This window comes from Pseudorca crassidens, chromosome 4, assembly GCF_039906515.1.
Source record: "Pseudorca crassidens isolate mPseCra1 chromosome 4, mPseCra1.hap1, whole genome shotgun sequence".
Taxonomy (NCBI): Eukaryota; Metazoa; Chordata; class Mammalia; order Artiodactyla; family Delphinidae; genus Pseudorca; species Pseudorca crassidens.
Window position 1 is genome coordinate 14,320,275 of NC_090299.1, and position 23,930 is coordinate 14,344,204.

At 35.5% G+C, this 23,930-nt stretch overlaps 1 protein-coding gene across 5 annotated transcripts in view; it reads right to left on the reverse strand.

Annotated features, from left to right (window-relative positions):
• The window catches only part of INTU (inturned planar cell polarity protein), an 81,575-nt gene that overhangs the window by 11,497 nt on the left and 46,148 nt on the right, over positions 1 to 23,930 (reverse strand). For 4 of the 5 annotated variants that reach the window (XM_067735115.1, XM_067735112.1, XM_067735117.1 and 1 more), the window contains exons 5-13: positions 22,888 to 23,006; positions 19,640 to 19,729; positions 17,236 to 17,313; positions 14,711 to 14,900; positions 10,900 to 10,953; positions 4,174 to 4,236; positions 3,122 to 3,343; positions 2,039 to 2,494; positions 927 to 1,024 (exon numbers count right to left, since the gene is read on the reverse strand). In XM_067735115.1, the coding sequence (XP_067591216.1) occupies positions 927 to 1,024; positions 2,039 to 2,494; positions 3,122 to 3,343; positions 4,174 to 4,236; positions 10,900 to 10,953; positions 14,711 to 14,900; positions 17,236 to 17,313; positions 19,640 to 19,729; positions 22,888 to 23,006 (1,370 nt within the window). The remainder of the gene's footprint in view (positions 1 to 926; positions 1,025 to 2,038; positions 2,495 to 3,121; positions 3,344 to 4,173; positions 4,237 to 10,899; positions 10,954 to 14,710; positions 14,901 to 17,235; positions 17,314 to 19,639; positions 19,730 to 22,887; positions 23,007 to 23,930) is intronic. The other variant, XM_067735114.1, reaches the window with a different exon arrangement.

Sequence of the window (23,930 nt, forward strand, 5' to 3'; positions counted from 1 at the left end):
AGCTTGTCACCACATAACAGTGCTCTTGTTCTTGCCCAACAAGAAGTAAATATGTAACATTTCATATTTTAATAGTTAAGCTGTTAAACATGCTCCTCTCACTTAGTTCCTTTTACACCAGAATTCCCTACTTACTGTAAATTTGAGGTTTTACCTATTTTCTAAAGAGGGTGTCACAGGCTCAGTTCTCTGGCCCCAGACTCTGATCAGGAGATATGCAGGGAGGAAGTTTATCAGGGAGGATGCTTGGAAACAACACCTGTGGGGGTAAGACTGAAGGACTGAGCAATGGGAGAAGTTGAACCATGCCGCAGTTGAGACAGACGTCTCAACAGATACCACTGGGAACGCTGAAGCTTGGATGGCCTTTTAGAGTTGTCCTGAATTTAAGTAGGGGCCAAGCCTTTGTACTTACTTACTATTAGTCATTAGATGTAGGCTACTCCTAGAGAGAGGTTGTAACCTTGGCAGAGTCAGTAAACTTCCAAATAGGACAAGGCCAGGGGAGGGACTCAGCCATGCATGAGCCATTAGCGGCCATGACTCTCAAGCACTGGGAATGAGTATCCGGGGCTAAGGACTATCTGCAAAAACACAGCATCCACCAGAGTCTAAAAATAGTAAACTCTAATGTAAAAACTAGACACACAAAAGGGAGGTTACCTGTGGAAGAGACATAAGTGGGAACTTTCATATTTTGAAGTATTACTTTGTATGCTTTTTATTTCTTATGAGTATGTTTCCTATATGTATAATGAAAGATATTAAAGAAAGAGCATAGCTATTACCTTCCATATGTAAGAGATATCATAATTACATTTGTTGAATAAAATCTCTATATATTATGGAATAGCACTTTTTCATTGCAACATTTCCTCGAAGACATAGAGTTAAGTGAAAAAGAATAAAACAAGGAAGTTTCTTACTTCATTGTGTTATATATATCCAATTCTTTTTCTGAAAGGTCCTTTTTCAGGTTCCCCGAATGAAATGGATTTGGAAGAGTAGACTTCTTTTTAGTGACCTAAAAAGTATTATTAAGTAGATCTGTTTATATCTAAGAATGGAATCAAACAGGAGAAATGACGTAAAACTAAAAATCCTTCTAAGAGAACTACTTACTATTTTGCAATGTTTCTTTTAAATATTTTTGATGCCAACTTGTACTTCTTGGGTTATCCTATGTTAACAGTGACCCGAGAGCCATGTCATGGGAAGACATGACAGTTCTCCCTGTAAACCTTCTACTGGAGCCATGATGGAGCTATCACCAAATTTTGTTACAATTTATATGTATGCACACTTGTCCCCCTCTCTAGACTCTGCACTCCTCAAAGGCAAGAGCTGTGTCTTACTCATCTTTTTATCTCCTTTGTGTAGCATAGCCCTTGGCACATAGTAGATGCTCCATCAATATTTGTTAAATGGCTGAATCTTAAGAGATTAATTCAGTTTCTTTTAGGAGTTGTTCAGGGCTCTTTAAGTCTATCCAAATCCTATCTTATCCTCCTCCTGTATTTCCTACCAATTTCACAGACTTGGATAATGAGTACCACCAATGTGAGTACTTCCTAAATATACCCACTTAGGGCTCCAAGAGTGCTCTATTGTTTGGAATTAGGAGATCGAATCTATCTACCTATCTATCTATCTAATTTTTTAAGGTTTCTGATTCTTTTGTTTCTACTGAACACTTTCTAGCTATTTAATTAGATCAGCCACCAAATGCCCCACAAGTAGGATGTTTTCTGTTACCACTGTGAATAGAAAAGAAAGAGTTGAACATGGAAAGCGGGATTAAAGAGTTTCCCTACTTGTAATTACTGTCAAGTAGATGTCCTAGCTGTCAAGGGGCTAATGTTTTATTACTTGACATTTTCTTCTTTCTTTGGTCCTAAATCGTTGGTTTGCCAACAGTGACTAAAACCACTAGTACAAATGAAGAAGTATCTGCCATTAAAAATTCTCTTGCAATTATAAGTAAGGACTGGAGAGACAGCTTAGCTCCCAGAACGTACACACTTGAATGAACACACACCTTAAGCAAGGCCCCACTTTCTTCTGAACCATCAGAACCCTGAGATGCTGTAGTGTGGGGACTCAGGCCAACACCTTCTCCACCTTCACAACCACTGTCAGATCCTCCACTTCTGGATGGACTGGGCTTACGTGTCTTTAGGGAATAGTCACCAAAAAGAGCTCTTCTGCATGTTGGAGAGGTTGCTACTTTGGAAGTACCTTGTAGCCTACTGAGGATAGGTGAGGTTGTTAAATTATCTAATTTTTCATGTGATCCAGCAAGAAACCAGTCAGCACAAGACAAACAGGGGGTTGCAGAAGAGGCTAGCCGTTCATTTATGCGGGAATCTACCCCTTCCAGCTGGTGAAGAGTTGTTTTGACCTGATCCACATATATACAGTCCGGTCCAGGATTCCCAACAGCTTTGGATGCACAGCCTCCAGCTTCTAATAGTACACACAACATATAATGTCTCTATAAGAAAACAAATTAATATAGGTTTAGCTACATGAAAATATTTGTATGTAACATGCACGTATATATTTATGAATACTAAACAGATATGGGCATGTGGCATAATCGTGTGATGATTATTGAAAAATCCTCCCTCCCCTTCTTAGTTATCCTCAATGCTTCTTGATCACCTGTGAAAACAAATCTCACATTGCCTTATCCTGATATACCATCAACTGCCACTTTTGGCACATGGAATTCCCTAAGGTAGCTTTCAAAGAGGCTCAATAATTGGTAGTCCTTTCATTTACAATCACATATTTATTCTGTTTCTGGTTCTATATTCTTTTCATGTCTCTCTCTACTTCCCAAAACAAACTAGAAGATAAAACCTCTGTTTTTATAGAAATGGGAACAAAAGATCTTAAGAACCTGCTAAAATCTTATCTTGAGTTTCATTAATATTTCTCTATGAGTATTAAATGGATACAAAAGAGAAGAAATAAGGGCACATAACATTTTGTTTAAATACTACTATTTGACATGCTTATAATTTTAAACTATCATTTTTGTTTGTGTATTTATTTAGTCTGTAAATGGCAAAAAAAAAAAAAAAAAAACCCCGAAGAAAAACTAAGGTAAACTTACCAAGCCAACAATTAGCAAAAAATACCTCCCTTCAGGTTCCTGAAAGACTTCAGTGTTTGAGTCTGCAGAAGGTTGGAGGTGATGTCGAGGAAATACTTCTCTCCATATTACCAACTGACCAATTCTTTGTTTTGCTGCTAAAGGCAGTAGGCAATAGTGGCGACAGTATACAGCAATATCAATAAGATCATCCTTAGGCAAATGACTGCATATCAAATAACCCTTGAATTTAACCACAGAGAATAAAAGTCAACTAGTGACGTAAAGCAATAATCCTATAATACAGTTCTAAGAGTTTTATAGGTATTTCTTCAGTTGGCTTAAAATATTCCAGTTTCAAATGGAATAAATGAAGACATAGTAAAAATAGATGTTTTTTTCAACTAGACATCAAGTATTTGGGAGAACTTAAGTCTATAATAGGTACACTTTAGCATAAAGCAAGATCACCTCTAAGTAGCACTAGCCTGAGAATTTGGCAAAATTACCAAAGCACTGAATTCTGAAGATGAAAAGTGGAGAAGCAGGAGTCAAGGTGGGGAGAGACTTACTTTTCACTGCTTACAGTTCTGTATTGTTTGATTCTTCTTTAGATATGTTTTATATTGTGCTTAAAAATCTTTTTTAAAAATTAAAATACTTAAATTCATTTGATGTTTAACTTGCTTTACATGCAAGTCAACTACTTAATGTTAGAAAATTTACCAGAAAGATGCATAGTTACTTTCTGAAGATAAGGGAAAAAAACACATGATTGTAAAAGGAAATCAACAAAGCAGTACTGCTCTTCTCTCATATACACTTGGTTCTTTGAGTACTGTTTCTCTCTTACACGTTTGTAAATGCTTTAAAATATAATGAAACCAGAAATATTTATTGTATTTGTAAATATGTAGGTACAAGTCTTGTTTTAAGATCTAATTTTATGGTACCTACATTCACAGAAAAAGAGATAACTGTATTTTTCATGTTTGTAACAATTTGAGAAAATTTACTTTCGGTCTGTTCATATAGCAGTATGACATATATAAAAATTTCAAGCTTCAACTTACCTTGTAAAATAGAGAAGAGCCCAAAATTGTATATAGCCGTCTCATGTCATAGTAATCCTCAGACTGGGGGAAAAACCACAGTGGATTTATATATATATAAAATTTTATATATATGTAAATATATGTATTTATATATTTTTTATGATTTTTAAAAATCCTAGTTAAGCTACAACAGTTAAAATGGAAATTACATTCTTAAGTAACTTATCTCTTCTTCTTTTGGTATTTATTTATTTATTATGGAAGTATAGTTGATTTACAGTGTTTCAGTTGTACAGCAAGGTGATTCAGTTACACAAACACAAACACACACACACACACACACACAAACACACACCTTCTTTTTCAGATTCTTTTCCTTTATAGGTTATTACAAGATATTGAATATAGTTCCCTGAACAGCAGGTCCTGTAGTAACTGAAGTTTTCATAGTGCCTTCTTTAGAAATCAATATACTAGGCTATTGGGGTGAGACATATGGTGCCTATATATTTATTTTTGACTGAGAACAATCTTATTTTTGATTCTTGTAAGATAATGTTGATTAGAGACATCTAAGAGTAGAACATAAGATTTGTTACCCCAAGAGGGATTGAAAGAAATCTACCAAGACAAAATGCTTCTACTGGACATCACCTAAAATATCCAATACTACCATATACTATTTTTGAAAGTACAAATTGGTACAACCTATTTGGGAGCAACTGAGCAGTACGTAAAGAAAAAAAATTAAATACACATACTCTTTGAGTAATTCCTCTTTTAGAAATCTACAGAAATACTTGAATAAGAGATTCAAGATGTTTGTATAAAAAGTTAAGAGTAGAATTTTTAATATGCAAAAACTGGAGAGAAAGTTCAACAATGGAAAATGGTTAAGGAAATAAGGTTATGTTCACATCACAGAATATCATACATCTGTTTAAAAAAATAAGGTTGATCTATATGAGCAAGCACAAAAGGTTTTAGAATACATTGTTCAGCAAAGAATGCAAGCTGTGGAACAAAGTATTCATTATGATTTAAGTCTTGTTAAAAACAGCACCCTCAATCACATACATGTATGTATATACATATGTGTTGGTTTGTATGGGGGTATGTATGTGTATAGAGAAGGGTCTGGAAGAATATATTCCAGACTGTAAGAACAGTTGTAACTGGGGATGGAACTGGGGGAGAGGGATGAGGAGGGAGGACATTTGTTTTTAATAGTCATGCTTGCATTTATTTTTAACCAATATGCATGCATTACTTTTGTAAGTTGAAAAAAAACCCCAAAACACAACGAAACCTAAGGAAAACTGAAAACTGGAAAAAAATCTAAATATCCCTCAGTTGGGGAATGGATAAACACTGTGATATCATCATACAATGGAATACTATCAGCAATAAAAAGCACTGAACTACTGACATAGACAACATGAATGAATCTCAAATGCATTATGCTAAGTGAAAGAAATCAGGCCCACCGTTTTTCATTTGTTTTGACTGCCTTTTTGTCCTCATATTTAAGAACAAGGTATTTAGTTCACTGGAAGCTTTTTGAGGGTCTGGAAGCTCTGACTGGCTTCACCATAGGTAAGCTTTTAAAAGCTTTTATTTTATGCATGCAGTCCAAGAGGATTTCAGGTGAGATACATTCCCTTAAGCAATCAACTGGATGTTCTTGGGTCATGGTAGTAAATGTGATTGGGGAAACAGCTGTGAATACCATTCTTTCTGTGCCCCAGAAATGTCACCCTTCTCTGGAATGCGATTAACTGGGTGTTCAGTAATATTAAAAAAGCATGAAATAGAAATTAATTAATTAAAAATTGTTTTATTTTAATTAAAATTTTGATCATGGTAAAATACACATAATATAAAATTTACCATCTTTTTTTTTTTTTTTTTTTTTTTTGCGGTACGCGGCCCTCTCACTGTTGTGGCCTCTCCCGTTGCAGAGCACAGGCTCCGGACGCGCAGGCTCAGCGGCCATGGCTCACGGGCCCAGCCGCTCCGCAGCACGTGGGATCTTCCTGGACCGGGGCACGAACCCGTGTCCCCTGCATCGGCAGGCGTACTCTCAACCACCGCACCACCAGGGAAGCCCATCTTAATCATTTTTAAGCGTACAGCTCAGTAGTGTTATGTACATTCACACTGTTGGGCAGCCAAATCTCCAGAACTCTTCCTCTTGCAAAACTGAAAAACCGTATCCATTAAACAACTCTCCATCCACCCCCTCCCACCCCCCCAACCCGCCCCGCCCCCCCGCCCCGCCGCCTTCCTGCAGCCCTTGGCATCCACTCTTTTACTTTCTGTCTTTATGAGTTTGACTACTTTAGGCATCTCCTGTGGGTGGAATTGTGCACTACTTTGTCTTTTTTTTTTTTAAGATTTATTTATTATTTATTTTTGGCTGTGTCGGGTCTTCCTTGTGGCACACGGAATCTTTCTTGAGGTATGCGGGATCTTTCATTGCAGCGCGCGGGCTCTTCATTGTGGTGTGCAGGCTTCTCTCTAGCTGTGGTGCACAGGCTCCAGGACACGTGGGCTCTATAGTTTGAGGCACACAGGCTCTCTAGTTGAGGCGCGTGAGCTCAGTAGTTGTGGCATGTGGGCTTAGTTGCCCCGTGGCATGTGGGATCTTAGTTCCCTGCCCAGGGATCGAAACTGTGTCTCCTGAATTGCAAGGCAGATTCTTTACCACTGGACCACCAAGGAAGTCCCTACTTTGTCTTTTCATGATGGGCTTGGTTCACCTAGTGTGGTATCTGTCCTCTGGGTTCATCCACGTTGAGGCCTATGTCAGAATTTACTTCCTTTTTGGGGCTGAGTCATGTTCCATTGTATGTATTTTCCATGAATTTGTCTATTTGTTTGTTCATTCATCTGTTGGTGGACACGGGTTGCTTTCTCCTTTTGGCTGTTGCGAATGATGCTGCTGTGAATGTGGGTGTGCAAATATCTCTTCAAGATTGTGCTTTTAATTCTTTTGAGTATACGAAATTGCTGGGTCATGTGGCAGTTCTGGTTTTGATTTTTTGGGGGGCCACCATGCTGTTTTCTATAGCATTTGCACTGTTTTGCATTCCCACCAACAGTGCATGGGGGTTCCAATTTTTCTACATCCTCGCCAATACTTCGTGTTTCTGGGGTGTTTGTTTGCTTGTTTTTAATGGTAGCCATCCCAATGGGTGTGGGCAAGCTGTTTTATGTGTATAGTTTTGGACCCTGCTTTTTCCTTAGAAAATGATCTTGAACATTTTTTCATGTCAATGGACAGTTTTCTAAACATGATTTTAATGGATGTATTATTTAACAGATTCCATAATGTGGTATTTTAATTTGTTTCCAGTAATTTTTCAGGGTATAAATAGTGTTGTGCAGATAATTCCTATGAAGAAAATTTGTGTATATCCCTGATATCTTCCTTAGATAAGGTCCTGGAGGTTGAATTCCGAGATCAGAGGATATATATATATTTTATTTTATTTATTTATTTATTTTTTTACTGGTACGTGGGCCTCTCACTGTTGTGGCCTCTCCTGTTGCAGAGCACAGGCTCCGGATGCGCAGGCTCAGCGGCCATGGCTCATGGGCCCAGCCGCTCCGCGGCATGTGGGATCTTCCCGGACCGGGGCATGAACCCGCGTCCCCTGCATCGGCGGGCGGACTCTCAACCACTGCGCCACCAGGGAAGCCCGAGGATATATATTTTTAACGTATTTTGCCAGATTGCTTTCCTGAAAGGTTGCATCAGTTTATATGCCTACTAGCAGTGTGAAAGCATCATCTATACTGAACATTATCAGACAAAATTACTTCAGTGTATGATCATAAATACAAGGTTACCAACTGTTATCAACTGATAACAATGGTTAACTCTAAGAATCGGGCTGGTTTTGATGTATGAGGGGTCAAGCAAAATGCTAGATTTATTTTTGTTGTTTGTACTTTTCCCTAAAAATGTACTCATGTAATATTTGTATAAAAATACATATTTTAACTTCCTACTTAAAAAAAAGTCAGACCCAAAATATTATCTACCATATGATTCAACTTATATGACATTCCAGAAAAGGTAAAACCATGTGGACAGAAAACAGATCAGTGGTTGCCAGAGGCTGGGGCTAGGGAGAGGGACTGACTATAAAAGGGCACAGAAGAATGTACTGAATATAAATTATACCTTAATAATAATTTAAAACAACTAAAGAAAAGAACACAGAATTAAAATATAAGATTAAATCTTAAATCTAATTTCACAAAAAGTTTAGAATAATCCTCCTTTTTCTTTAAATTAGGGTAAAACTCACTGTGAATTATTCTGCAAATTCTGACAAATGTGTACAGCTGTGTGCCACCAAGATCAAGATATAGAACAGTTCCATCAATACCCCCTGCCAATTTTCTTGCTGAATATTATTCCATTGCATGAATATACCACAATTTGTTTTGTCTATTCACCTGTTGATGGACACCTGAGTTATTTCAATAGTCTCTGGCTATTAAAAATGAAGCTCTTATGAACATTTGTTTACAGGTCTTTGTACTGACATAGCTTTCATTTCTCTTGGGTAATTAGATAGGAATAGAAAGGCAGAATTATATGGTAGGTGTATGTTTAGGTTATTAAGAAACTGCCAAACTGTTTTCCAAAGTAAATGTATCATTTCACATTCTCAATTTATCAACTTTTTTCTTTTATGTACTGTGTCTTGACGTTGTATGCAAGGAATCCCAATAGATCGTTTTCTAGCCATAGTTAGTTCCACTGCTCATTAAAACGATGTTCCATAAAGGCAGGAATTAGAGTTTTAATTAAATCTATTGGATATAGGTTCCTAAAAACCCAGATATTTGCATATTTTAGATCTAAACTGCTCCTAATGATTAGTATTTAGCTAATTTTTTTTCCATTAGTGAAAAAATTTATGACCTATGAAGAGTTCACCTTGCTTAAATTTCCACTATTTTTACAAACAAAATACCCTTCCATTTGCTCAGGATCTTAGCTAAGACTAAGCCACCCCTTAAGCTAATATTCTCTCTCTACATTTACCAGCAATCTGCTGAAGAATGATCCAGCCTCACGGCTTCTACTTCCTAACTTCCCGTTTACTTTTTAAAGACTTTTATTACTGAAAATTTTAGCATATACAAAAAAAGAATAGTATAATTAGTTCCTATGTGCCCATCATCACCCAGCTTAAACAGTGACCAGTACATAGCTAATCTTGTTTCATCTCTATCTCTCTCTCCTTCTTCCCTCTCCCTGGTGAATTATTTCAAAATCAATCCCAGATGTTATATCATTTCATCTGTGAATACTTTAGAATGCATCTCTAAAACAGAAGGACTTGAAAAAAATACATAACCATAATATCATTACCACATCTAGAGAATTATTCCCACCTAATATCCAGTTAACACTGTTTTCATTTCCTTGATTGTCTCACAGATGTTTTAAAAATTTTTGCTTGCTTGAATCAGGATCCAAGTAAGGTCCATATACTGAAATCGGTTGATATGTTTCTTGAGTCTCTTATGACTGATAGGTCTCTCTCAGCTTCTCCTAACCCCACACCCACCCCCCCACCTTCTTCAACAAAGTTATTTGTTGAAGAAACCGTCCTGTTGTGTCTAGTCTGAATTTTGCTAACTGCAATCCCCCTCCCCCAAATGGGGTCATTTAACATGTCCCTCTTCCCCTGTATTTCCTGTAAACTGGTAGTTAGACCTGGAGGCGTGATCAGGTATATTTCATAGGTGGTTTGTGTGCTTCCGTCAGGAACCACATACTATCTGGCTGACTTTCTTTTTGTGATAACAGCTACTGATGATCATTACTTAGATCCTTTAACTTACTGAGGGGAATTGAAAAATGATGGTATTCCAATTCTGTCATTCTTTCTTGATATGTTAGGTAGACCACTTCCATAAAGAGAAACTCCCCCCCCCATCTCTATTTGGTAACCCTGAGGTATGGTTCAGATAGGAAAGACAGATAAATGTTTGATTCTTTCTCCTTAATTACCAGTTTTCACAATAATGAATTAGTTCCTTAGCATCTTCAAAGTTGACCAAGAACTTTCTTTTTTTCTTTAGTACCATTATGAACTCATGGATTTAGACATATCTGATGTGCTTCAATCCAATGCAGTTATTGTCCTTATAGATGCTCAAGAGGGAGCCTCTTCAAGGTCTCTCCTGATTACTTGAACCCTAAATTAACCCTAGTACTTTTTGAAAGCTTCCTGGATGTCTGATATAACAAGATGTTGCCAGGTTTATCTTGTACACTGTCAGCCCTAAATCTGGAATCAGTCATTTCTCATAGGAGTCTTGGTTCCCTTTAGTGAGAAATATTATTTATACACCATGGCCTGGGTGATAGTGGTGCTCTAGTGGACAGAGCTAGGAAATATATCAATAGTTTTTTAAAAAGATTAAAAACCATACTGCCAGCCAATGTTACATGTGTATCCTTTCTCTCAAAGCCCGGTTCCAAACGGTAGTAATGTAATTAATCATTATGTATACATGACGTAACAAATATTTTTAACTGAACAGAAAATCTTAAGGCAAGCAAAATAGATTTTGTCCATTTCAATATAGAAACCTAATGTTATGTATTCCAAGATTATTACATGCCCCCTTGGAAAATACTTAGAATAATGATTGATTCACAAAACAAGAAATCAACAATGAACCTTTCCTAAAATCCACTGCTTCTCTTACCAGTTCTGCAAAATCTGCAGCCTCCAAGTCACTCAATGCTGTGTCTAATTCCACCTATGTGAGAAAAGAAAAAGAGTAACACAAACATTTAACTCATATTACTTACTTTTTAGTAATGACCATATAAAATTGCTTAATAATTACTTGAAGAATTGAATAAATATATATCTCTCCTTTGTGTTATTTAAGAAATGTCCCCAAATGGAACATCTTGCTTTTAAGCTTTGCGATTACAAAAAAAAAAAAAAAAAATTAATGTATTTTAACCTATAGGCATTTTTCAGTTAAATCTCAATTATTGCAAAATGGGCTTCACTCTGTACTCAATGCAAACTAATTTATGATGTTAAAAAGCTGCTTTACAGTTCTGTTAGAAAAATTTTTAACATTTTAAAAATCTTAAGAGGAAAAACAATCAATCTGAATGTAGCCAGTCTGTTATGAATTGTTTTAATTTTTCTATTTCCTATGTATTTTTCAACAGTTGGATTCTTGGAAAATCCAAGAATCCAACATTCTTCCCTGTCTCCCTCCTATGTTCTGTATAAAAAGGCTGTTCATCTTTATTCACGGATTAAATCATGAAGGCAAGTGTTCCCTTGGAATCTGGCACAGTTTAACCACCCTAAAGAGTTATTAGAAAAATCTCTTACTTAGGATTTAGCTTTCGTTTCTATGGAATTTGCCTGAACTCTTTCATGTATTTGTCCCTCCCTGAAGCATTCAAAATTTAAAAACAGAATAAATTTAATCTGCAGTTTAATCTGTAATGCATATACATAAATTGGAAACTACTGACAATCGAAGCTTGTAGCATATACGGTATTTGTGAAAAATAATCCTTGTTTTGTTTTTTAAGGCCAAGGCACTTTCTGCAGGACTGTTTCACAAATGTGTCTTACTGAGACAACAAAAGCTGTGGAAACATTAGTCATGCCTTTCAATGCTTTTCATATGGTATGACTTATTACTCATTTGTGACCTACTTTTTTCTGCATCTAGCAAATACTTCATGTTCTCCTTCTTGTGGCTACAGTTTCCCTTGTGAAAGACTACAGGACAAAAAGAAAATTACCTACTTGTGATTTTCGATCTCAGAGACACTAATGTTTAACAGGTTGCTATTCCTGCTACTGAACTCTACAGGCTAATATACAAGGTTACTATAACTGCTTCTTCATATTCCTTAAGAGAAAAAGTAAAATATCTTTTCTCTTTATTATTCCAGTGTATCTTAGGAAAAATTATTTTTTTAAAAACCTGACAAACAAACAAACAAAATAAGGAAGTTCTCTGGGAAAGAAAACAGAAGTGTGACTTCATCATATACTAAACTCAGAACAAGTACATTTATTTTCCAAGTTAAAAACAACTATTTCCACCTAAAATTTACCAGGCACAAATTACCTTACATACACATAAGTTTTTAACTAGATTTCTCAAGGCATAAAATTCCTTAATATTTTCCATTAGAATATATATAGTCAATAAACCCTACTATTTTTCACACAGTAAGAAATCTCAAAGGCAAAAGGAAAGTGTATGAGTTCTTTGAGTTTGCTGGTAAAGCAAAAACAAAAACTTTAAGGGTTATTATGTATTTTAAACTTTACATTCATCAGAGACTTTTAGATCACTTTATCAGAAGATATCTATCTCTTGGCAAAAATATTGTTCTTAATTCTCTTAACCAGAATACAAAATATAGAAAATGTCTAAGCTATATCCTCATTGTTTCCCGTGTATTAATTCCACCTACCCAACTAAACTGTGAGCATCCAGAGGACTTTTCTGGATTCCCAAAGCACAGCACAAATCTGAGTACCTGGCACAATGAAGGCTGATCTGCATACAGTAGTGTCCAACTCAACAAGGACAAAGACAACCAGAGCTTTGGTGAGATAGCAACAGGTATGGTTTAAGTCAAAAGATTAAAAAATATATACAGTAGAATTCACACAGTGATTTCTCAGACTGATATTCTTTTAGGTTGAAATAAAAGCATACAGTCCTTTTAATCAAATATATGTCAAATTAAGGGAAAAAAACGCCAATAAAAAAGAAATCTGAATACAGAAGGTAGCCTTCATATGGAATTTATAAGACCAAAATAGGCTATATTTTAAATGTCTTAAACAAGAACTCTTAGAAGGAAAATAATATTTAATCTTAATATATCCGAAGTCTAAAAACTTTGCCCCTAAAAACATTAAGTACCTCTAATCTCACAGAAGAGACTATATATTTTGAGGGAAGAGATTGCTTTAGTGAAGAGATTCTGAGACAGGAGAAAGAACTTGGGCAAGACCAGACCGACAGGCCTCATGAGATGGCAACTCTGACTCGCGAAAAGCGGCCTTGTGTCTTTCAGAAGAAAAAGACCCCAGAATGGGCATGAGACAAACTGTGGAAACAGTGTCTTTCTATCTTAAACGTAAGGTTAACTAGTTAAATTCTGTCTATTTTGAACACTGTCTATTTTGTTTTCTTATGAAAACACTGATGGGAGTAGAATTATATATCTCATACTTTTAGTTTTATCTCGTACTTTTTAGTTTTTGTATGATTTAGGAAAATGATAATCATTGGCCTGAGATACAAAATGCAACAGGGGGCAGTTGACAAAGGCAAGGACAAAAAAGAATACAAGAAGGTAAAGTTTCCTTTAAATATGCTTTAACCCCTCAACTCCCTCCAAATAATCATTATATAACAGTACTCTCACAGCTATAATTACAACTACAAAGTGCCAGGCATGGTTCTAAGCATTTTATGTGTGATAACTCATAACTTCTTTATGAAGTAGGTAGTATTGTTGTTCCCATTTTACACATGAGGAAACTGAGCAAAGGGACTGCTATATCTGTTTAAATTATTATTAAACTTCAAAAGGCATTTGTTTGATCATATATTGTAGAATTCCATGAAGCGCAGAATCTTGAATTGGGATATTACAACAACATAACCTGGGTTTCTTCATGGGCAGGGAACTGCTATGGCATAGTGCCTCATTAATACTATTACAAATGCTGTGGCTAAATACATTATTGTTGATGAAAACATCTGAAATGAGCTTTTCAGTCATTCAACAGTAAAGTTATTTTGGATGTACAGAAATGACTGAAGTCACATTGATAATGCTTAACCACCATGAATCTTACCTTTAGCGATCTATCTCTGGCACAGGGCAAAAGCTAGTTACAAATGTTCACGTAAACAAAGATTTTGCTATTATTAATTTGTTAGCCAGTCATTTCATCTACCTAACTTGATGACCCTGCATTATAAAATCTAAATCACAAAATTCAAAAGTAAGACACACCATATAATTACGATTTCTGAAAAGTATTCCAAGTTTGAACAAAGCTTAAATGTTAAAGTAAGATGAGATAGGTAATTTCTATTTAGAAAGAAAAACTTCACTGCACTGAACCTCCTACTTAGCAACCAATTGCCCCTTTAACTCTTACCCATAACCCTGAAAATAACAAAAAGCCTAAGAGAAAAAAAAGAGAGAGAAGATAAAGAATATAAGGCGGGCTTCCCTGGTGGCGCAGTGGTTGAGAGTCCGCCTGCCGATGCAGGGGACACGGGTTTGTGCCCTGGTCCAGGAGGATCCCACATGCCGCGGAGCGGCTGGGCCTGTGAGCCATGGCCGCTGGGCCTGCATGTCCGGAGCCTGTGCTCCACAATGGGAGAGGCCACAGCAGTGAGAGGCCCGCGTACCGCAAAAAAAAAAAAAAAAAATATATATATATATATATATATAAGGCAACTGGCTCTGATTCTTATTTATGACACCTAAGATTACCTTAATATCCTGTGGAAGTGTGAGCCACCGAACTCCAGGGAGATTGTCTAAAAGTACTGCACTGGAAGCATCATATTGTTGTGTACTGGGACTGGCACTGGAATGTAGTTTAGCAGGCCGAAGTGCTCTTTGAAAGAACAAGCTGAAAAAATGATCCAAACGAGGAACATTCTCAGCCTGGCAAAAGGCACTGAAAAAACAAGAGCTGTAAAGTTAGAACAACACACAGAAATGGTAGTCATTGCTTGTACGCTCCTAAGGGGACTGGATCTTTCCTAACTACATAGGTTCTCTTCCTTACTTCTCCTCCCTTAATAAGAATTACTGCTATGTTACTGATGGAGTGTGTTAAGAAATTCACCCTGTCAATATTTTTTACCCTAAAGCCTATTCTCAAATACATAGGGCAGATGGTACTACGGGAAAACCAAAGGGCTAACAAAAGTGGTATATCTGTAACAGAATGGGCTGAAGTTCCCTTTTTGCAAAAAGTGTAACTCTCTTTTACCTCTATCTCTCAACGATTTATATCTTTAATTTGATCACAACACTAAACTTTATTAATGTATAATCAGTTTTCTGTGGCTCACAGGGAACTAACCAGCTCACAACTTGAAAAAGATAATTTAAGTTTTTGGACATTTTAGTCTTTTCATAATTTTTCACAGTGGCCTTTAATATCTTTCATAATCTGAAAAAAACCTTGTGGTTAAAAAAAATGTTGTACAATATCTTGGATCCATACTGCTTCCTGGTGTTAAGAACTCAGTGGATCTTCACATTTACTATCTTAGTTTGCCTTTCAAATTCCCACCTAGGCAAGAAGAAACTACTTAAATTTGCTGTCAACTTGGAGCTATTTCAAATTTCAAAATGAAATTCAGAGAAATTAAGAGGCCCTCTGCCCCCAACCTACTCCATTGGAATTTGCAGAACAACTCCAATTGCTTTATCTTCATATACAGAATTCATTACAGGAATTTAATCTTTGATTATCTCTCGTTTTATGAAAATAGAAAGCTTCAATTAGCGCAAAACATAGTAAGGTTTGCTCATCTATTATAAATTTAAGGAGGTAGTTTATAACCACCTTAAGAGTTTATATTCTTCATTGGTTAAAATTTTTCTTATTAGTAAAAGGTAAAAGCACTGTATATGGCTGCCCAGTCTTTTGTAGTTCACACATTTGGAAAATGCTAATAAGTAATTGGGTTTGAGAGGGAGGTGTCTATATTTTCCTGGAGGAAAATACTGCAAATTAGACACTTTTCCCAGATGGCATCATCATAAAAAAGTCCTTTAGGCGGCTTTGAGAACAGTGACAATAAAGATCCACTCTAGATAAACAGAGATCTGATACTACTATGGTTTGGAAAAAATGTATAAACTGTCTTTGAATCTTTATATTGATATACGCTTAAAGCTTTGAAAGCAAAGGCATCATTTTAGCCCTCTGAAGTACTGGGACTTACAAACATCGATTTTCCATCCATAATTTTACATGTTCAAATATTAAACGGTTACCCCAAATTTCCTCTTTCAGATCAAGAAAGATACATCACATACTGCAAGGTTATAAAAGCAGGAAGCAGGGCTTCCCTGGTGGTGCAGTGGTTAAGAATCTGCCTGCCAATGCAGGGGACACAGGTTCAAACCCTGGTCCGGGAAGATCCCACATGCTGTGGAGCAACTAAGCCCATGAGCCACAACTACTGAGCCTGCGCTCTAGAGCCCGCAAGCCACAACTACTGAGCCCGCGAGCCACAGCTACTGAAGCCGGTGCGCCTAGAGCCCATGCTCTGCAACAAACAGAAGCCACCACAGTGAGAAGCTCGCGCACCGCAATGAAGAGGAGCCCCCGCTCGCCGCAACTAGAGAAAGCCCACGTGCAGCAACGTAGGCCCAAGGCAGCCAAAAATAAAAATAAAATAAGTTATATTAAAAAAATTTATAAAAACAAAGCAAGCAGAAAAATATGCATAATATGAGCCCACATGTGTAAAAAAAGAGAGTATGTATATTCATATTATATAGAAAATATATGGAAGAATATACATGAAACTAAATAGACAATTACCTTCTCTACCATGTCCTTATTTTAATAGCACATTCATTTTTTTTGCTAAAAATTTTTTTAAGGAAAAAGTATCACATTTTAGGATAGTGAATTTGACAATGCTATAATCAGAGGAAAACACAGAAAACTTCTTACTCTTTTCTGTATCTGTTCTGAAGAAATGCTCTTACATTTGCCCCTACAAAAATACATCAAATCAGAATATAATTGTGGTTACATCACTATTTCACAAAAGTAACATATGACACCAAAAAAGAAAAAGCAATGGATCCAATGAAAAACTGCCTGGAGCTGTAAAATAAAAGCCAGTCATGAAGGATGAGAAAATAATAATAATAAGAAAAAACCCAAACAACTAACTTGACAACCAAGGAACACTATTAAGTGCCAAAAAGTGATTTCAAATCATATACTTAAAACTTGAGGTTCAATTCCAGGAAGTACTTACCTATCTAAAGAACCATACATAAATTTTAAGGTTTGGGCAACATCTTCAATCATATTCCTTAGCTGAGGAAGAGGAACTCTAAAAAGAAGCAAAAATACATCTGTTCATTTATAACATAATCAATTGATTCATAATATAAAAGAAGCAGATCATCTTTACATTTTATATGTAAAGAATATGAAAAGCATGTGTGTTAACTTTGAGTATAGCTGTGTATAATGGTTGTTTCCTGCATTAGCAATTAAAGCGTTTGATGTCTAGATCTGGGGTTCTAACATGGGTCAAGGAGGCCAGATCTCAACTTAACCTCTAATTCTTGTGACAAAAAGACACCCCTAAATGAAAGAGAAAGGAAAGAAAGTAGGAGAAAGGAAAGAAATGAACTTAACATTTTCTCATTGAAGACTTGTAAGAATTTTACAAAGCAGGTCTTTTATTCCCATTATACCAGTGGGTATAACTGAGGTTTAAGAAGTTAAGCAACTTCTACAGGCACACCCAGGGAATAGAACCTGCTGGTGGGCATTCATTTCCTTAGCTCCAAGGTTACTCTCTCCACTACCTCACACTGTCTTCCTGGTTAGGTCCCCGCTATTGACTGCAGCTGTCACAGGAAGATGACCTCCCCCCGTGAAAACACATGTTCCTGGAGTATCTGCTCCACCGTATCCTGGATGGGGCAACACTTTTCTCATCCTGCTTGTAAAAGGCACAGTGGTGAAGAAAGAAAGGACAGACTGTGGCATTAAGACAGACAAGGGAAAAACAATCCCAGGGCTGCCAGAATTCAATTACAAACGATCTGTACGATGCTGGAGATACAGAGACATATAAATTGACACTGAGGAGGTGCCTGTGCATGACCTCTCAATACTCTGTTTCCCAGTCTAAACAAAGGAGAATAATAATAACTACCTTTCACAGTCATGTGAAACAAGATGCAATAAGGAAAAGAGTTTGGTATGGGGTGGTGGCTATGAGCAGTAAGAGAACTGGGTAAAGAGGTGGCTAGGGTTACTTCTGACCTGAAGCTCAGGATAGGGAAGGAGGAGGACCTTCGAATTCATTCCAACTTAACAAGCCAAGTTCTCTAGGATAGGGATGACATAAGTATTTAGGGAAGATCCTGCCTCCCCACTCCCACCCTGGGAAGCAAAGGTTGAGAAATCGGCTAGAGCATTCCCTAAACAGCACAACCTGGATCCAGAGCTCAGCAGTGACAGTCCTTTTTTGGCTTCAGGGTAAAACCTCTCCTGGAAACTGCCTCTGTCTGCCTAACTAATCTGGCTGGTGGCATCAGAAAGTGGGGAAGCAGCCTCTGCTCAGTTCCTTAGCTGGGCCTTCCTCTCTGCTGTCTAACTGCCCACGCTACCTTATCTCACCATTGTATTATCTGTGTCTTGTCTTTTGCGTTTTGGGCTACTATGGAAGTCCAAAGGCAGATGTTTCACCCTGCCACCACACCCTAGGGTATCTTATTCTGGATGTTCTCCGATTCTTGTTCTTTCAAAACAACTCAGTTTTTCACGATCCAACCCATTGGCATAGGGCAGTCTCCGAGCAGGGTTTTTAGACAGAAAAGTGCACATTAGCTCGTAAAAGAGAGCCATAATTTAACATATATAATGGCACCACTGTCCCCTCATGTTAAAAGTTCTGAATCCCACATTTATGATAGATCATATCTCTTTCTGTCCAAAATTAAAGACCACTTTAAAACATAATAATTTTGATATTTTTCACTGCAGCCTCCTTTGGAATTCCTCTTTGTGGTGTTAAAACAAGTCCACAATTGTTTGATACTCTTCCCCTTGAGTGTGGGCTGGATTTAGTAACTCACTTCTACCAAATGTATAAATGGTCAGCCCTGCTCTTACCTCCAACTATTAAAATAAGACATTTTTCAAAATACTTGCAAAAAAGTTAAGAAGGAGACCATGATAATATAAGACATACCATTAGAGAAGTCACTTTAAAGATAAATATTCATTATTTGGTCAAAGGTGCTCAATGTCGAGGCAAAACACCTTTCTGCTGACCCTTAATTCTCTAAAATCACCAACAGTAAAAAACTGTAAACATGCAAAATCCAAACCACGATACTGTCAAAAGTTTGAGCAGAGGACAAGCTCATCTCTCAGCCACCTCTGTACTGGCCATATCTCAGAGGAAAGTGTATTGACAGCCTCCACCCTTACTAATTGGTCTAGCTGGGCCTTCCCGGTACCTTTCTGTACTATTCATACCAAATGAACACAGGTAGTCATTATACTAGTGCAGCAAACCTTTAAATCGTAAAACTTCTTGAATTTACCTTTGACAAAAATGTCATCATTTTAATGAAACAGACTTTGTTAGCAGTATTTTAGAAATGATTTTAAGGTAAACAAAAATCTCAACTTACTCCTCAGCAGGCAGGCCAATTAACAACAGCTTGTCAGATTCTTTCCAATAAGCTACATGAATTTGTTTCCCATTTAAAAGAAGGGATGAGCTAATAAGAAATAGAGTCAAAATGAAATTAGAACATCTTTAAATGTCATAAAATTATAAACAGTCATTCATAAAAGATTACATATGGTATGATTTAAGAAATGCATGCTTAATCAGCGAATTTCTTGGCATATACCTGCCACACAGAAAACACAAGGAATTGTACAACAAAAACATATTCTGAAATATAAAAACCCACAAAAAACTCTAGGTCAAACAAAAGTAGACCCATTACAGCAAAAATATGTTGAAATTCTTTTCCTAACATTAAATGACTATATGCAATTTTGTTTTTCAAAAGAAAGCTTCCATCCCAGTGTTTTAATTTAACAAATCTTTTCTGATTGTCTATTTATGAACATGATTTACTAAAAGAGATAACAAAGAAACAAAGATGTGGTCCCAGCTCAAAAGTTGATCATTCAGTATGGCACACAGATACGTAAACAAGTAACCAAAATATAAGTCAGATTTAAACATATTCTCAAGGAAATGTTTGGAGTGATGGTTATATTCATGATGGTGATAGTTTCAGGGTCTATACCATGTCAAAAATGATCAAATTATACATTTTACATATGTGCAATTTACTGTACTTCAATGAAGTTGGAAAACAAATTAAATGTTTTCTAAAAGAGAGATACAACAATAAACTGTGGAAATACAGAGAACATGATTCCTTCTTATAGTGTGAGTAGGTGGTGGGAAGAAGATAAAATAAAAATATAATGTAAAATAACATTTATTGATTTGGGAAAATGTTAAATGATATACTGCCACACAAAAAAAGTTACAATACAGTAGGTAGAATATGATTCCATTTGTATAAAATAGATGGAAAAAATTAAGTGAAAGGTTATCATTTAATTTGGCAATATTTACTGAGCACTTACTACATGCCTGGGCCCTGGAGTTACAGAAATGAACAAGATCAGCCAAGTCCTTTGCCTCGTGGAATCTGTGGTGGTTATCTATGAGTGGTAGCCTTCGGGGTAATTTTAATTTTTTCCATTTGTTTTTATATTTTCCATGTTTTCTTAACTGATCAGATACTTCTTTTTAAAACTACTTTAAAATTAAACATAATTTTTAAAAATTAAAAAAATATATATATATATTGAGTGTTTTCTTTGAAATTAAAATACACCCATCAGTCTTTATCTGTTGAGTCCTAGGATATAGTGTACTTCTATACTACAGTAGATAAGTGTGTGGGATTTTAAATATGAATTGCTAAATAGATTTTTTAAAGGGATATTACTTCTGCCTTAATAAAGTTTTAAAAATGCATATACTTTTAGACAAATATTAGACTCCTTTATAGTCATAATTCATTTCACTATAGTTTCAAAACAGTGTATGCAACAAAAGATATGTTGCTATGGAATCCCTGAAATAATAATTATTTTCATATTCTTTCACAAAAAAGTTTTTCTCTCTATATTTACTGGTTTCCACATGTCTAACGCATATTTTAGCTAACAAGGTCTAAATATGAAGTAAAATATCTATACTTTGGAGAAAAATAAAATAAAATCCACATGGGGAAACTTAAACACATTTTCTTACGAATAAGATTAAAAATGAGTCCTGCACCTTAGAAACATTACGCTAAGTGAAAGAAGCTCGTCACAAATAACGACATATTTCAATTCCATTCTTAGGAAATGTCCAGAATAGCGAAATCTATAGAGACAGAAAGTAGATTAGGGGTTGCTTAGGGCTTGGGGTGGGGTAGGTGCATTGATAGCTAAAAGGTACAGGGTTCCTCTTTGAGATAAAAAAAATGTTCTAAAACTGACTCTGGTGATGGTTTCACATATCTTTGAATATACAAAAACCATTGAATTGTACACTTTAAGTGGGTGAATTGTAAGATATATGAACTATATCTCAATAAAGCAATTTAAAAAAATGTAAAAGGCCTATCACATGCTTTTATAAATATGAATTTATAGACTAAATGGAGCCTCGGTTACAAGTATTCTGAAATGAACTAATCTTTTCTATATACATTATACTAAAAATCCCAGAGTTAAACATCACTTTCATTTAGAAAAACAAGGAAATTCTTCCCGTTATCTTGCAGATCCCATCTATTAAAATCCTAGACAAGGACCTACTATAGAGCACAAGGAACTACACTCAATATTTTGTAATTACCTATTATAGAGGGAAAAGAATCTGAAAAAGAATATATATATGTGTGTGTGTATAACTGAATCACTGTGCTGTATACCTGAAAATGACACGACATTGTAAGCCAACTATATAATTCAAAAAAAAAAAAAAAATCCTAGAGGTGTCATTTTAATCAGAAGATGGGAAAAGAAAATTTAAAGCCTAGAAAATCCAATTTGATATTCTATCAATATTAAGGAGCTTTTAAAGTTTGAGATAAACTTTTTTGGTAAAGTCTAAAATTGTTGAAATATTAAGGAAGAAAAATGGTTTATAATCTATAGATCTGTTTTATGAAATAAAGCAAAAACAAAACTCAAAAAACTTTGAGCCCCCTTTTTCCATAAGTTAACTATAATATTTCAAAGTCAAGACTTGATAAATCAACATGGATTGGGATGTGTGGCTCTATAATCGACTTTCAAAAGGTTATTTAACACCAGTTTGCTTATCCATCACTGAGTGAACTTGCACAGATACTGCCTTCTGAATACTCTTCCTAAAGTGTATGTGTATTGTGTGTTTTCTATCATTGCTCTAAGAACAGAACAAAATATTTTGAACTATATGAAAAATTCAGTATTCAGTCATCCTTACCAACCACAAAGCTATTGTCAAGCAAGTTAATAATCAAGATAAAGTCATAAAAAAGCCCAAACTCATCATAATGCTGTGCTTAAGAGAGACTGCCTTCATGAAGAAAGTCTAAAGTAGAGTCATTAATCCAAGTTTGTTAAAGTCCAAAACATCCAGATCTACAGCTGTTCTCAGAACTTACATTTTAAATAGATGATTAGTAGAAATAACCTAGGTGAGAAACAAAATATCTGCAGACATCATACCTGCCATATAAATATTTACATTATAGATACAAATATATTTGTATAATAGATACCTGTATTAGTATTTTGTTTGTCAGAATTAAGGTAAAGAACTTGGGAGAAAGAGAATTAAAGCTAAATAAAAATCAATTATTACCTAGTAACTTGTGTCCCAGTTACATTTTCCAACATGTCACAGAGTGTGAGAAATATCCCTCTCACACTTTTAAGTTTCTGAGATGCATCAGATACTGGATAATGATATAGGATTTCCTGCTGTTAAATAAAAAGAAATAGAAATGTCAATTCCCCCCAAATTTTCCAACCGTTATATTTTTCATGGCAAGTTCAGACTTCAAATTAAGGAAAAAATAAAAAGATTCCTTTCAGCTTCAGTGGGAGGTTTATTCAAACATAAGGAGAGGAGTATGCCTGGAATTTTTTTTTTTTAATATGCCTGGAATTTTAACACATTACCTAGTATTTAAAATACCACATTTGAAAATAAGTTAGAGACTGTCAAAATTAGTCATGATACATATGCTGAGTAGGATAGTGATTAGTTGGAATAATTACAACTAATTGCAAACAATGTTTCAAACATTAATCTCCCTTTACAATAAATTAAAATATTTATATTTCGTTATATAGATATTCTTATCTCCTGTGGTTGCATATGCACACAGACACCAAATGTAAATTTTAGGAGTCTTTAAGATAAGCTTCATCTTTGGTGACACCGTTAAATCTTTATTTAAACACAAGACAAGACTGCAATTAAACTTACAGAGTGAGAATACAAAATTAAATTAAAGTCATGCAGATAGGAAGAAAGAAGTATTATGATATTATAAAATCTTCTGTTTAAATTTGAAATCGTTTGCCCACCACAAATTAATCTGTATTCAAACTTTAAAAGAGAGACATTTTAAATTACGGAAAATACTAAATCCATAAGATTTTTCACAAAATGCTTAATAGTTTTCTATTTTCAAGAAGAGCATATTCCCAGGAAACACACAGTTTTTAAAAAATTTCATTTTTATAAATTGCAAAATCAAGATGTGCATTGCTAGTACTTTTACATGACGGACTGAATCATTCTCTGCCTCACTTTTTTGCTATTACTTAAAGCAACATGCTATTTTTCTCACAAGACAAATTAAAAGCAGGCAAAATTAAAATTTCTAGATAGAAACC